The sequence below is a fragment of the Entelurus aequoreus genome, linkage group LG04 (assembly GCF_033978785.1).
Source record: "Entelurus aequoreus isolate RoL-2023_Sb linkage group LG04, RoL_Eaeq_v1.1, whole genome shotgun sequence".
NCBI classification, from domain to species: Eukaryota; Metazoa; Chordata; class Actinopteri; order Syngnathiformes; family Syngnathidae; genus Entelurus; species Entelurus aequoreus.
This window is the reverse complement of record NC_084734.1, coordinates 10,393,591-10,406,233: the sequence shown is the minus strand read 5'-3', so window position 1 is coordinate 10,406,233 and position 12,643 is coordinate 10,393,591. Positions and strand designations below refer to the sequence as shown.

Below are 12,643 nucleotides of genomic sequence, written 5' to 3'. Positions count from 1 at the left end.
GGGTACCGGTTCTCAAAAAGGGATTAGAGTCCGAGGACTCGGTTCTTTTCTTATCGAACAACCGGGAAAACCGGTTTCGAGCATCATCCCTATTTACAGATGATGTGTAGGGTTGCAAAATTCCTGGAATTTTCAAAGTTGGAAACTTTCCATGGGAATTAATGGGAATAAACATCGAATGCAACATGCTAGATCTTGCAGCATGATTATTAGCTAAAACAACCTGATTTCATGCAAATTCAGTTGAATTTCAACCCTGCACTGTGCATTCCTCCATCACATACACAGATAATTCCCAGCATGCTACACACTACAGCAGGGCTATTGAGGCCACACTAGTATTTGAGCCCAAAGACTGGTAAGTGTTGATGATATTACTGGGGTAAATATATTTGATCTATGGTATTTAAGTGTAATAGAAGTGTAATTGCTTGTTACTGTATGACTGTAGACTACTCCAGCAGACTTCCACTCAAGCTAGCTAGCTGTTCCTGTACTGGTTCAATGATTTTGGGGCCAATATCTCTAGCTAGCTAGGTTTATGTACCACCACCAGTCTCATAATGAACCGAAAATATTTCTCCGTTAGCCGTGATGCTAATTTTCTCTATGTTAAATCCCATTCACTTATGCTAACAAAGTTAGCGATCCGAATTGACGTTTTTTTGTGATCTGTAAAGTTCAACGAGCAAATACTAAATCAAAAGGTGTAGTTTCCTCCGCCTTCTGTTCTGCTAGCCATTCTGTTGTCATACAAGAATGTAGGTTCTAGTTTGATTTAGCATGCTGATTGACTGTTCATTTATTCATTTAGCCCAGTGTTTTTCAACCTTTTTTGAGCCAAGGCACATTTTTTGCGTTGGAAAAATGCGGAGGCACACCACCAGCATTAATCATAAAAAAACGAAACTCAGTTGACAGTAAAAAGTTGTTGTCGCAATTGTTGGATATGACTTTAAAGCATAACCAAGCATGCATCACTATAGCTCTTGTCTCAAAGTAGGTGTACTGTCACCACCTGTCACATCACACCCTGACTTATTTTGACTTTTTTGCTGTTTTCCTGTGTGTAGTGTTTTAGTCCTTGTCTTGCGCTCCTATTTTGGTGGCTATTTCTCTTTTTTTGGTATTTTCCTGTAGCAGTTTCATGTCTTCCTTTGAGCAATATTTCCCGCATCTACCTTGTTTTAGCGATCAAGAATATTTCAGTTGTTTTTATCCTTCTTTGTGGGGACATTGTTGATTGTCATGTCATGTTCGGATGCACATTGTCTTTGCTCCACAGTAAGTCTTTGCTGTCGTCCAGCATTCTGTTTTTGTTTACTTTGTAGCCAGTTCAGTTTTAGTTTTGTTCTGCATAGCCATCCCTAAGCTTCAATGCCTTTTCTCAGGGGCACTCACCTTTTGTTTATTTTTGGTTTAAGCATTAGACACCTTTTTACCTGCACCCTGCCTCCCGCTGTTCCCGACATCTACAAAGCAATTAGCTACCGGCTGCCACCTACTGATATGGAAGAGTATTACACGGTTACTCTGCCGAGTTCTAGACAGCACCGACACTCAACAACAACACATCATTTGCAGACTATAATTACTAGTTTGCAAAAAATATTTTTAACCCAAATAGGTGAAATTAGATAATCTCCCACGGCACACCAGACTGTATCTCACGGCACAGTGGTTGAAAAACACTAATCTAGCCAATTCTATTAATTTGTCCATCAGTCAAATATTTTTAAAGACTACTCCAATTGTTTAGCTGACTATTTACATCTATGTGTGGCATTGCATTAGTGTTTTACAAGCTTCTCATCTTATTCTACAGAATAAGATGGACGGTGTCCAACTTTGAATAATCAAAAAATGGTCAAAATTTCCAATCTTCCCGAGCTAAATTTACCGGAAACTTTCCACCCCTGTGCAACCCTAGTAGTGTGTGTCTTGTAGTATTGCCTGAGTGAGTTATGTAAACATGCTACCTACACTTCTCTTTCAGTGTGTTTGAGGATGCAGTTGGAACCGCAGGCCTGGAGTTCCACTCAGACCGGCTGTGGGAGCTCTATGTGGACTGGGAGAAGGAGCACGGCAACGTGGGGAACGCTGCAGCCATCCTAGACCGAGTTCTCAGAGTTCCCACTCAGTCGTACAGCACCCACTACGACAAGTAAGACATGTCGTCACTGTGTGCTCGTTATAGCTGTGTAATGGTACCCGGTGGTACATCAACCTGCCTTCCACCACCAAGCTCGCCCCCTCAGTATGCTTCATTAGATCCAACTTTTACGAGACAACTGACCTGAGAGGAAAGGCTGGTCAAGAAGGCCGAGATAGCAGCCAGTAAGGGCGGATATTCCTAGTCATGCTAGCTCCCGCAGTCAGTGTTGTGGTAGAGCAGAGAAGAGATGGAGTATGGATGTAACTAGGGATGATGTTTGATAAGAAATGATCGAGTTCATGCCTATTATCGAATCCTCTTATCGAACCGATTCCTTATCGATTCTCTTATCGATTCCAGATAGGTTGTTGTATATGGAAAAAAACACAATATTTGGTTTAACAAAAGCTCACTTTTATTTTATAATAAAAATTTAAAAAAATAAATAAATATTGACTGTTACCCCCCTAAAAATATATATATATAAATATATATTGACTGTTGTTACCCAAAGTATATTAACTGGGATTTTTCAGAAAAACAAATATATACAGTAACACAAAAACAACCTGTCTCTGTGATCACTATAGGTGTATAAATAATAATAGTGTTAAATAAAATCAGTCCCTTGGGAACAAAACTGAAAATAATACAGCTCTCCAAAAAGTGCACTTCTGCTGCTATTGGAACATACTAACTACACACACTATGACACTAAGAACACCACAGTCATCAATCAACAATTCTTCTTCCCTTACATGAGAGCGAAGCCTGGCAATAATTGCATATTACCTGTTCTGCCCTCACTATACGTGTTGAGGTTATACAGCTTGGCAGACAGCTAACAAACAATCCAAGACGTCTAATAAAGTTCCAAAGCAGATTAATCCATTTAAGCTCTTTATTGTTGTTGATCTTGTTTTGTCTTTTCCTATCTTTACTTTTGTCTTGCACTAGTGGTTATTTTTTATTTTTTTAAACTGAAATACACACAATGACAAATGTATAAGCTACAGTATGTGATTCAATTAACATACTGAAATGTAATACACAATATGTAAATATTAGCATACTTGCCAACCTTGAGACCTCCAATATCGGGAGGTGGGGGTTAGGGGGTAGTGGGGGGGGGGGGGGGGGCTTGGTCGGGGGTGGGGGGTTGGGGGCAGGGGGCGGGGTTATTTACAGCTAGAATTCACCAACTCGAGTATTTCATATATATTTCATATATATATATATATATATATATATATATATATATATATATATATATATATATATATATATATATATATATATATATAAATATGTATATATATATATATATATATATGAAATACTTGACTTTCAGTGAATTTTAGCTATATATATATATATATATATATATATATATATATATATATATATATATATATATATATATATATATATATATATTTATTTTATTTTATTTACATACAAAAAAAAACAACTTGAGTTTCAGTGTTCCGGTGGCTATCCATTAGATGGCAGTATTGTCCTGTTTAACTTCTCCGTTCATAATGAGTATATCATTTCGGCCACCGTGTTCAATGGAGAAGTCTGTTCTACAAAATTTACAGGCAACATACCCCGTCCCCTTCGAACTGTCCCGGATGAACTGAAATTCTTGTTTCCATTTCTTTTGGAACTTGCAAGCGTATTTCTTCATCTTGCTCATCGACGGCGTCGCCATGTCTGTAATTTCCTCGTTCTTCTGCTTCGTCTCCTTGTTGTGTGCGCAGTTGTGCACTCTACTCTCTAAAAGCCCTAGATGTTATGACGTCATTGGGCAGGCAAGCTGTTTATATTGTGGGAAAGCGGACGTGAGAACAGGCGGTCCCCACTCAGTCTCAGGTCCGCATTGAGCTGGAGGGGGCGTGGCCTCCAGCTCCGGCTGAATACCGGGAGTTTGTCGGGAGAAAATCTCTGCCGGGAGGTTGTCGGGAGAGGCGCTGAATACCGGGATTCTCCCGCTAAAAACGGGAGGGTTGGCAAGTATGATATTAGCTTCACACAAATATACAGTACTATCATCAAACAAATACTTCTGAGTGTTGAAACTATTTCGATGGTGGAAATACACAACTGGCAGCCATTTTAAGTCCTCAAAACCTCCATTGAAACAGTGCACAAAAATCGTTTTTCAATAGACATCTTACTATCAAATTGAAACACTTTCCACCTTAATATTGAGTTATATAAACAAGTTAAACAGTTTACTTACAGACTTATCTTTTCCAAGGCTTGTAGGAGCTAACACAACTTGTCTACGTCTCAATTGTCTCATGAACTGAACTGACTCGCCAACCCGGAAGTGCCCAAACTAATGACGTGTAGTATTTTCATATCGCCACAAGGTGTCAGTAAAAGTCTACAATCAAATGGGCATAACATTGCGTCTCACGGGGCATTTCCTGTGGGAAGGGATTCGTTCTCAGGGATTCGAATAAAGAACTAACTCTTTTTCTTTACTATAGTGGTCTCGATAACGTGTACCGGTTCTCAAAAAGGGATTCGAGTCCGAGGACTCGGTTCTTTTCTTATCGGACAACCGGGAAAACCGGTTTTGAGCATCATCCCTAGATGTAACATATCACAGTCTTAGGGTACGATATTATTGTGAAAACAGGCTTCAAAAAGCCACAGTGTATACTTTGAAGTGACAGAATGTTTAGGACAAACACAAACATAATGCTTAAGTGTTCCAATCATATTTATTACTATTTTTAAGTGCAAAGAATTGTGGGGGAACATATATTACTTGGAGTCCTCTACAGTGGACGTTTCTTATATCCGTTTGAAAAATTGTGCAGTTTCTCAAAAGTGAACTCGCATTGTAACTTTTAATCATGTAAATAACCTCACACATGGACGTTTAGCTTCGCTGGCTTCATGGTTTCCGGGTTATGGTAGATTTTCATGTGTGCAACAGTTGCTTTCCCTGTTTTGATTGAGGTTATGTTTTTTGCCAGAGTTGGTTTGTTTCTTTGTTAGCGACATAACTCAGAAAGTTATTTTGAAAAAAACTATTCCTCTTATCGACTACGAAGCCCAACACACTTGACTTCCTGCTTCTTCTCGCTCTCCTTAACCACACCCCCAAGCAGAGGCTTCTGGAAGACGTGCTTTGTTTTCAATGCAACCATCACTGCTTTGTTAATAAGTTAGACGGGAGGTTTCACTGCCGCATGTGCTACGGCATCTACCCCTTGTAGGCCCACAACTTCAATTATGCTTGCAATTTAGAGCAGAACAAAAAGCAGAGCGACACCTCATCTCCATCCATCCATCCATCTTCTTCCGCTTATCTGTATTAGGGTCGCGGGGGCAGCAGCCTAAGCAGAGAAGATGTCAGGTTCAAAAACTGATGAAATCTATTAAACAGACAAGAAGCAAGGAATCATGCAGAGACAGAGTTCAATTTAGCTCATGAGGAGAACGCATTGGAGCTGCACACTTAGTCACAGTCTCGCCCTACGCTCTAAGGTACAGCTCCCGCGTCCCTCTATTTATTCAGGAGTTCCCCAGTCAACATCACTGAGGCCGCCTCTAAAAGGAGCGGTCACATATATCATGCAAAGCAGGCCCAGTACGCACAATACGTGACGGAATGTGCTGGGGCCTTGTGATTTCGCCTTGTCTCTGCTTCGTCTGCGTGCTGTCGTCTTATCTGCGTTGAGGTCCTTGAAGTCCTTGGCTGTTAGCGGGCTAAAACAAAGATAACATCTGCGGCTGAGGCCACCCCTCAGACAAGACGTTCTGTCCTTGCACAGATAGAAAAATTACAGCTTGAGCACAATAGCTAATAACTATAGCAACGGACTTTAAGCATACTAAAGTTGTGTGATAATATATATACATGATTATTCTAACAGAAGGCCAGACTTTCCTCCCCCTGTTACTTCGTCCAGCTCTTCCCGGGGGATCCCGAGGCATTCCCAGACCAGCTGGGAGACTTAGTCTCTCCAACGTGTCCTAGGTCTTCCTTGTGACCTCCTACTGGTCGGATGTGCCCTAAACACCTCCCCAGGGAGGCGTCCTGACCAGATGCCAGAACCACCTCATCTGGTTCCTCTCCATGTGGAGGAGCAGCGACTTTACTCTGATCTCCACCCGAATGACAGATCTTCTCACCCTATCTCTAAGGGAGAGCCCCGCCACCCGACGGAGGAAACTCATTTCAGTCACTCATGCCCGTGATCTTGTCCTTTGGGTCCCTATCCAAAGCTCGTGACCATAGGTGAGGATAGAGACGTAGATCTTGTACCTGTGATCTTGTCCTTTGGGTCCCTATCCAAAGCTCGTGACCATAGGTGAGGATAGAGACGTAGATCTTGTACCTGTGATCTTGTCCTTTGGGTCCCTATCCAAAGCTTATGACCATAGGTGAGGATAGAGACGTAGATCTTGTACCCGTGATCTTGTCCTTGGGTCCTTATCCAAAGCTTATGACCATAGGTGAGAATAGAGACGTAGATTTTGTACCCATGATCTTGTCCTTTGGGTCACAATCCAAAGCTCATGACCATAGGTGAGGATAGAGACGTAGATCTTGTACCTGTGATCTTGTCCTTTGGGTCCCTATCCAAAGCTCATGACCATAGGTGAGGATAGAGACGTAGATCTTGTACCCGTGATCTTGTCCTCTGGGTCCCTATCCAAAGCTTATGACCATAGGTGAGGATAGAGACGTAGATATTGTACCCGTGATTTTGTCCTTTTGGGTCACAATCCATAGCTTATGACCATAGGTGAGGATAGAGACGTAGATCTTGTACCTGTGATCTTGTCCTTTGGGTTCCTATCCAAAGCCTATGACCATAGGTGAGGATAGAGACGTAGATCTTGTACCCGTGATCTTGTCCTCTGGGTCCCTATCCAAAGCTTATGACCATAGGTGAGGATAGAGACGTAGATTTTGTACCCATGATCTTGTCCTTTGGGTCACAATCCAAAGCTCATGTCCATAGGTGAGGATAGAGACGTAGATCTTGTACCCGTGATCTTGTCCTTTGGGTCACAATCCAAAGCTTATGACCATAGGTGAGGATAGAGATGTAGATCTTATACCCGTGATCTGGTCCTTTGGGTCCCTATCCAAAGCTTATGACCATAGGTGAGGATAGAGACGTAGATTTTGTACCTGTGATCTTGTCCTCTGGGTCCCTATCCAAAGATCATGACCATAGGTGAGGATAGAGATGTAGATCTTGTACCCGTGATCTTGTCCTCTGGGTCCCTATCCAAAGCTTATGACCATAGGTGAGGATAGAGACGTAGATCTTGTACCCATGATCTTGTCCTTTGGGTCACAATCCAAAGCTCATGACCATAGGTGAGGATAGAGACGTAGATCTTGTACCTGTGATCTTGTCCTTTGGGTCCCTATCCAAAGCTCATGACCATAGGTGAGGATAGAGACGTAGATCTTTTGCCCGTAATCTTGTACTTTGGGTCCCTATCCAAAGCTTATGACCATAGGTGAGGATAGAGACGTAGATCTTGTACCCATGATCTTGTCCTTTGGATCACAATCCAAAGCTCATGACCATAGGTGAGGATAGAGACGTAGATCTTGTACCTGTGATCTTGTCCTTTGGGTCCCTATCCAAAGCTCATGACCATAGGTGAGGATAGAGACATAGATCTTGTACCTGTGATCTTGTCCTTTGGGTCCCTATCCAAAGCTCATGACCATAGGTGAGGATAGAGACGTAGATCTTGTGCCCGTGATCTTGTCCTTTGGGTCCCTATCCAAAGCTCGTGACCATAGGTGAGGATAGAGACGTAGATCTTGTACCTGTGATCTTGTCCTTTGGGTCCCTATCCAAAGCTCATGACCATAGGTGAGGATAGAGACGTAGATCTTGTACCTGTGATCTTGTCCTTTGGGTCCCTATCCAAAGCTTATGACCATAGGTGAGGATAGAGACGTAGATCTTGTACCCGTGATCTTGTCCTTGGGTCCTTATCCAAAGCTTATGACCATAGGTGAGAATAGAGACGTAGATTTTGTACCCATGATCTTGTCCTTTGGGTCACAATCCAAAGCTCATGACCATAGGTGAGGATAGAGACGTAGATCTTGTACCTGTGATCTTGTCCTTTGGGTCCCTATCCAAAGCTCATGACCATAGGTGAGGATAGAGACGTAGATCTTGTACCCGTGATCTTGTCCTCTGGGTCCCTATCCAAAGCTTATGACCATAGGTGAGGATAGAGACGTAGATATTGTACCCGTGATTTTGTCCTTTTGGGTCACAATCCATAGCTTATGACCATAGGTGAGGATAGAGACGTAGATCTTGTACCTGTGATCTTGTCCTTTGGGTTCCTATCCAAAGCCTATGACCATAGGTGAGGATAGAGACGTAGATCTTGTACCCGTGATCTTGTCCTCTGGGTCCCTATCCAAAGCTTATGACCATAGGTGAGGATAGAGACGTAGATTTTGTACCCATGATCTTGTCCTTTGGGTCACAATCCAAAGCTCATGTCCATAGGTGAGGATAGAGACGTAGATCTTGTACCCGTGATCTTGTCCTTTGGGTCACAATCCAAAGCTTATGACCATAGGTGAGGATAGAGATGTAGATCTTATACCCGTGATCTGGTCCTTTGGGTCCCTATCCAAAGCTTATGACCATAGGTGAGGATAGAGACGTAGATTTTGTACCCGTGATCTTGTCCTCTGGGTCCCTATCCAAAGATCATGACCATAGGTGAGGATAGAGATGTAGATCTTGTACCCGTGATCTTGTCCTCTGGGTCCCTATCCAAAGCTTATGACCATAGGTGAGGATAGAGACGTAGATCTTGTACCCATGATCTTGTCCTTTGGGTCACAATCCAAAGCTCATGACCATAGGTGAGGATAGAGACGTAGATCTTGTACCTGTGATCTTGTCCTTTGGGTCCCTATCCAAAGCTCATGACCATAGGTGAGGATAGAGACGTAGATCTTTTGCCCGTAATCTTGTACTTTGGGTCCCTATCCAAAGCTTATGACCATAGGTGAGGATAGAGACGTAGATCTTGTACCCATGATCTTGTCCTTTGGATCACAATCCAAAGCTCATGACCATAGGTGAGGATAGAGACATAGATCTTGTACCTGTGATCTTGTCCTTTGGGTCCCTATCCAAAGCTCATGACCATAGGTGAGGATAGAGACATAGATCTTGTACCTGTGATCTTGTCCTTTGGGTCCCTATCCAAAGCTCATGACCATAGGTGAGGATAGAGACGTAGATCTTGTGCCCGTGATCTTGTCCTTTGGGTCCCTATCCAAATCTCATGACCATAGGTGAGGATAGAGACGTAGATCTTGTACCCGTGATCTTGTCCTTTGGGTCCCTAGCCAACGATCATGACCATAGATGAGGATAGAGACGTAGATTTTGTACCCGTGATCTTGTCCTCTGGGTCCCTATCCAAAGATCATGACCATAGGTGAGGATAGAGACGTAAATATTGTACCCATGATCTTGTCCTTTGGGTCCCTATCCAAAGCTTATGACCATAGGTGAGGATAGAGATGTAGATTTTGTACCCATGATCTTGTCCTTTGGGTCCCTATCCAAAGCTCATGACCATAGGTGAGGATAGAGACGTAGATCTTGTACCCATGATCTTGTCCTTTGGGTCACAATCCAAAGCTTATGACCATAGGTGAGGATAGAGACGTAGATCTTGTACCCGTGATCTTGTCCTTTGGGTCCCTATCCAAAGCTTATGACCATAGGTGAGGATAGAGACGTAGATTTTGTACCCTTGGTCTTGTCCTTTGGGTCACAATCCAAAGCTTATGACCATAGGTGAGGATAGAGGAGCAATGTTAATATTTGCTTACATGTCCCTTGGCAAGTTTTACTGCAATAAGGCGCTTTTGGTAGCCATCCACAAGCTTCTGCTTGAATTTTTGACCACAAAATCGGTGTAGTTCAGCTAAATGTGTTGCTTTTCTGACATGGACTTGTTTCTTCAGCATTGTCCACACCTTTAAGTCAGGACTTTGGGAAGGCCATTCTAAAAACTTGATTCTAGCCTGATTTAGCCATTCCTTTACCACTTTTGAGGTGTGTTTGGGGTAGGGGTGCAACGGTACGTGTATTTGTATTGAACCGTTTCGGTACGGGGGTTCCGGTTCGGTTCGGAGGTGTACCGAACGAGTTTCCACACGGACATATTAAGTAGCGTAACGCACGTTGTGTAAACAATGCACACCGAGGCACAACACACGGCATGCTAGCAGCTAACGGGCTAGGATAGACTGACCATACGTCCTCTTTTCACCGGACATGTCTTCTTTTGCGGAGCTGTCAGGGCGGAGTTTCTTAAATGCCTCGAATGTCCGGCATTTTGAGTTAGTGTTTTCAATGTACGTTCAGGGTTAAGAAGGGGTTAAAAACAAAACAGCACCAGCATAGGTGAGGGAGGGGCAGAGAGAGAGAGAGAGTTATGATAAACGTGCATGCGTCGCCAGGCTCTGCTTTTTATCCATAGATTTATCACATTTAATTTTTTATTATCTATAGTAGGGGTGTCAAAAGTGTGCCCCGGAGGCCATTTGTGGCCCACAGCTAATGTTTTAAAGGCCCACGGCACATTCTTAAAATACTATTAATATAAACAAAAACATAGCAAAAGTGAAATAAAAAAGCTTAAAGGCCTACTGAAAGCCACTACTACCGACCACGCAGTCTGATAGTTTATATATCAATGATGAAATCTTAACATTGCAACACATGCCAATACGGCCGGGTTAACTTATAAAGTGCAATTTTACATTTCCTCCTAAACTTCCGGTTGAAAACTCCTTTGGATGATGACGTATGCGCGTGACGCAGCCAGTAGAACAGAGGTATGGCTCCCCCATTGAAGCCAATACAAACTAGCTCTGTTTTCATCTCATTATTCCACAGTATTCTGGACATCTGTGTTGGTGAATCTGTTGCAATTTGTTCATTGCATTATGGAGAAAGAAGCTGAGCAAGCAAAGAAGAAAGTTGTCGGTGCGAAGCGGAGTATTTTGCGAGGGAAGTCAGCAACACAACACAGCCGGTGTTTCATTGTTTACATTCCCGAAAGATGCAGTCAAGATCGAAGAACTCGGACAACAGAGACTCTTACCAGGAGGACTTTGAGTTCGATACACAGACGCCTGTAGAGAACTGGGACAACACAGACTCTTACCAGGATTACTTTGATTTGGATACACAGACGCAGACGCGGTACCGTGAGTACGCAGCTACGCTTCCAAACATTTGATCGCTTGCCCGTACGTGCGTGTCACGTACGTAACTTTGGGTAAATATATACGCTTTATGAACCTTGGGTTAGGTGAACGGTCCTTTGGGCTGAGTGATTGTGTGTGTTGTGCAGGTGTTTGAATTGTATTGGCGGGTTATATGGACGGGAGCTAGGAGCTAGCATAACAAACACCTAGGTGTTTGTTATGCGGGATTAATTTGTGGCATATTAAATACAAGCCTGGTTGTGTTGTGGCTAATAGAGTATATATATGTCTTGTGTTTATTTACTGTTGTAGTCATTCCCAGCTGAATATCAGGTCACCCCCGGCTCTCACAGCATCTTTCCTATCTGAATCGCTTCCACTCTCCACTAGTCCTCCACTCTCACTTTCCTCATCCACAAATCTTTCATCCTCGCTCAAATTAATGGGGAAATCGTCGCTCTCTCGGTCCGAATCGCTCTCCCTTCTGGCCGCCATCACTGTAAACAATAGGGAACTTTGCGGAAATGTTCAACTGACTACGTCACGCTACTTCCGGTAGGGGCAAGGCTTTTTTTTGTCAGATACCAAAAGTTGCGATCTTTATCGTCGTTGTTCTCTACTAAACCCTTTCAGCAAAAATATGGCAATATCGCGAAATGATCAAGTATGACACATAGAATAGATCTGCTATCCCCGTTTAAATAAAAACATTTCATTTCAGTAGGCCTTTAAAGGTGAAATGTAATTTAGAAAAAGTTGCGATGTTGACTAATAAAACAAAGCAGTTTTTTCTTTCTTTCAAACTGTCATTACTAAAAACATAATATTGAATCAAAATCTATGTTATTATGAATTATTGACCTATCCAAGGTTCCCATTACTTCACATCAAATATTCCATTTTAAAAATATTTTTGGTAAAGATTTTGCAAATTTGGTAAACAAATAACCCAAAAATTTACACTGCCGTTCAAAAGTTTGGGGTCACCCAAACAATTTTGTGGAATAGCCTTCATTTCTAAGAACAAGAATAGACTGTCGAGTTTCAGATGAAAGTTCTCTTTTTCTGGCCATTTTGAGCGTTTAATTGACCCCACAAATGTGATGCTCCAGAAACTCAATCTGCTCAAAGGAAGGTCAGTTTTGTAGCTTCTGTAACGAGCTAAACTGTTTTCAGATGTGTGAACATGATTGCACAAGGGTTTTCTAATCATCAATTAGCCTCCTGAG

General features: G+C 42.4%; 1 protein-coding gene across 3 annotated transcripts in view; it reads left to right on the top strand.

Moving 5' to 3' along the window:
• Positions 1-12,643, top strand: part of si:ch211-114c17.1 (pre-mRNA-processing factor 39) — a 40,413-nt gene that overhangs the window by 9,856 nt on the left and 17,914 nt on the right. For all 3 annotated transcript variants that reach the window (XM_062044199.1, XM_062044201.1, XM_062044200.1), the window contains exon 5: positions 1,997-2,164. In XM_062044199.1, the coding sequence (XP_061900183.1) occupies positions 1,997-2,164 (168 nt within the window). The remainder of the gene's footprint in view (positions 1-1,996; positions 2,165-12,643) is intronic.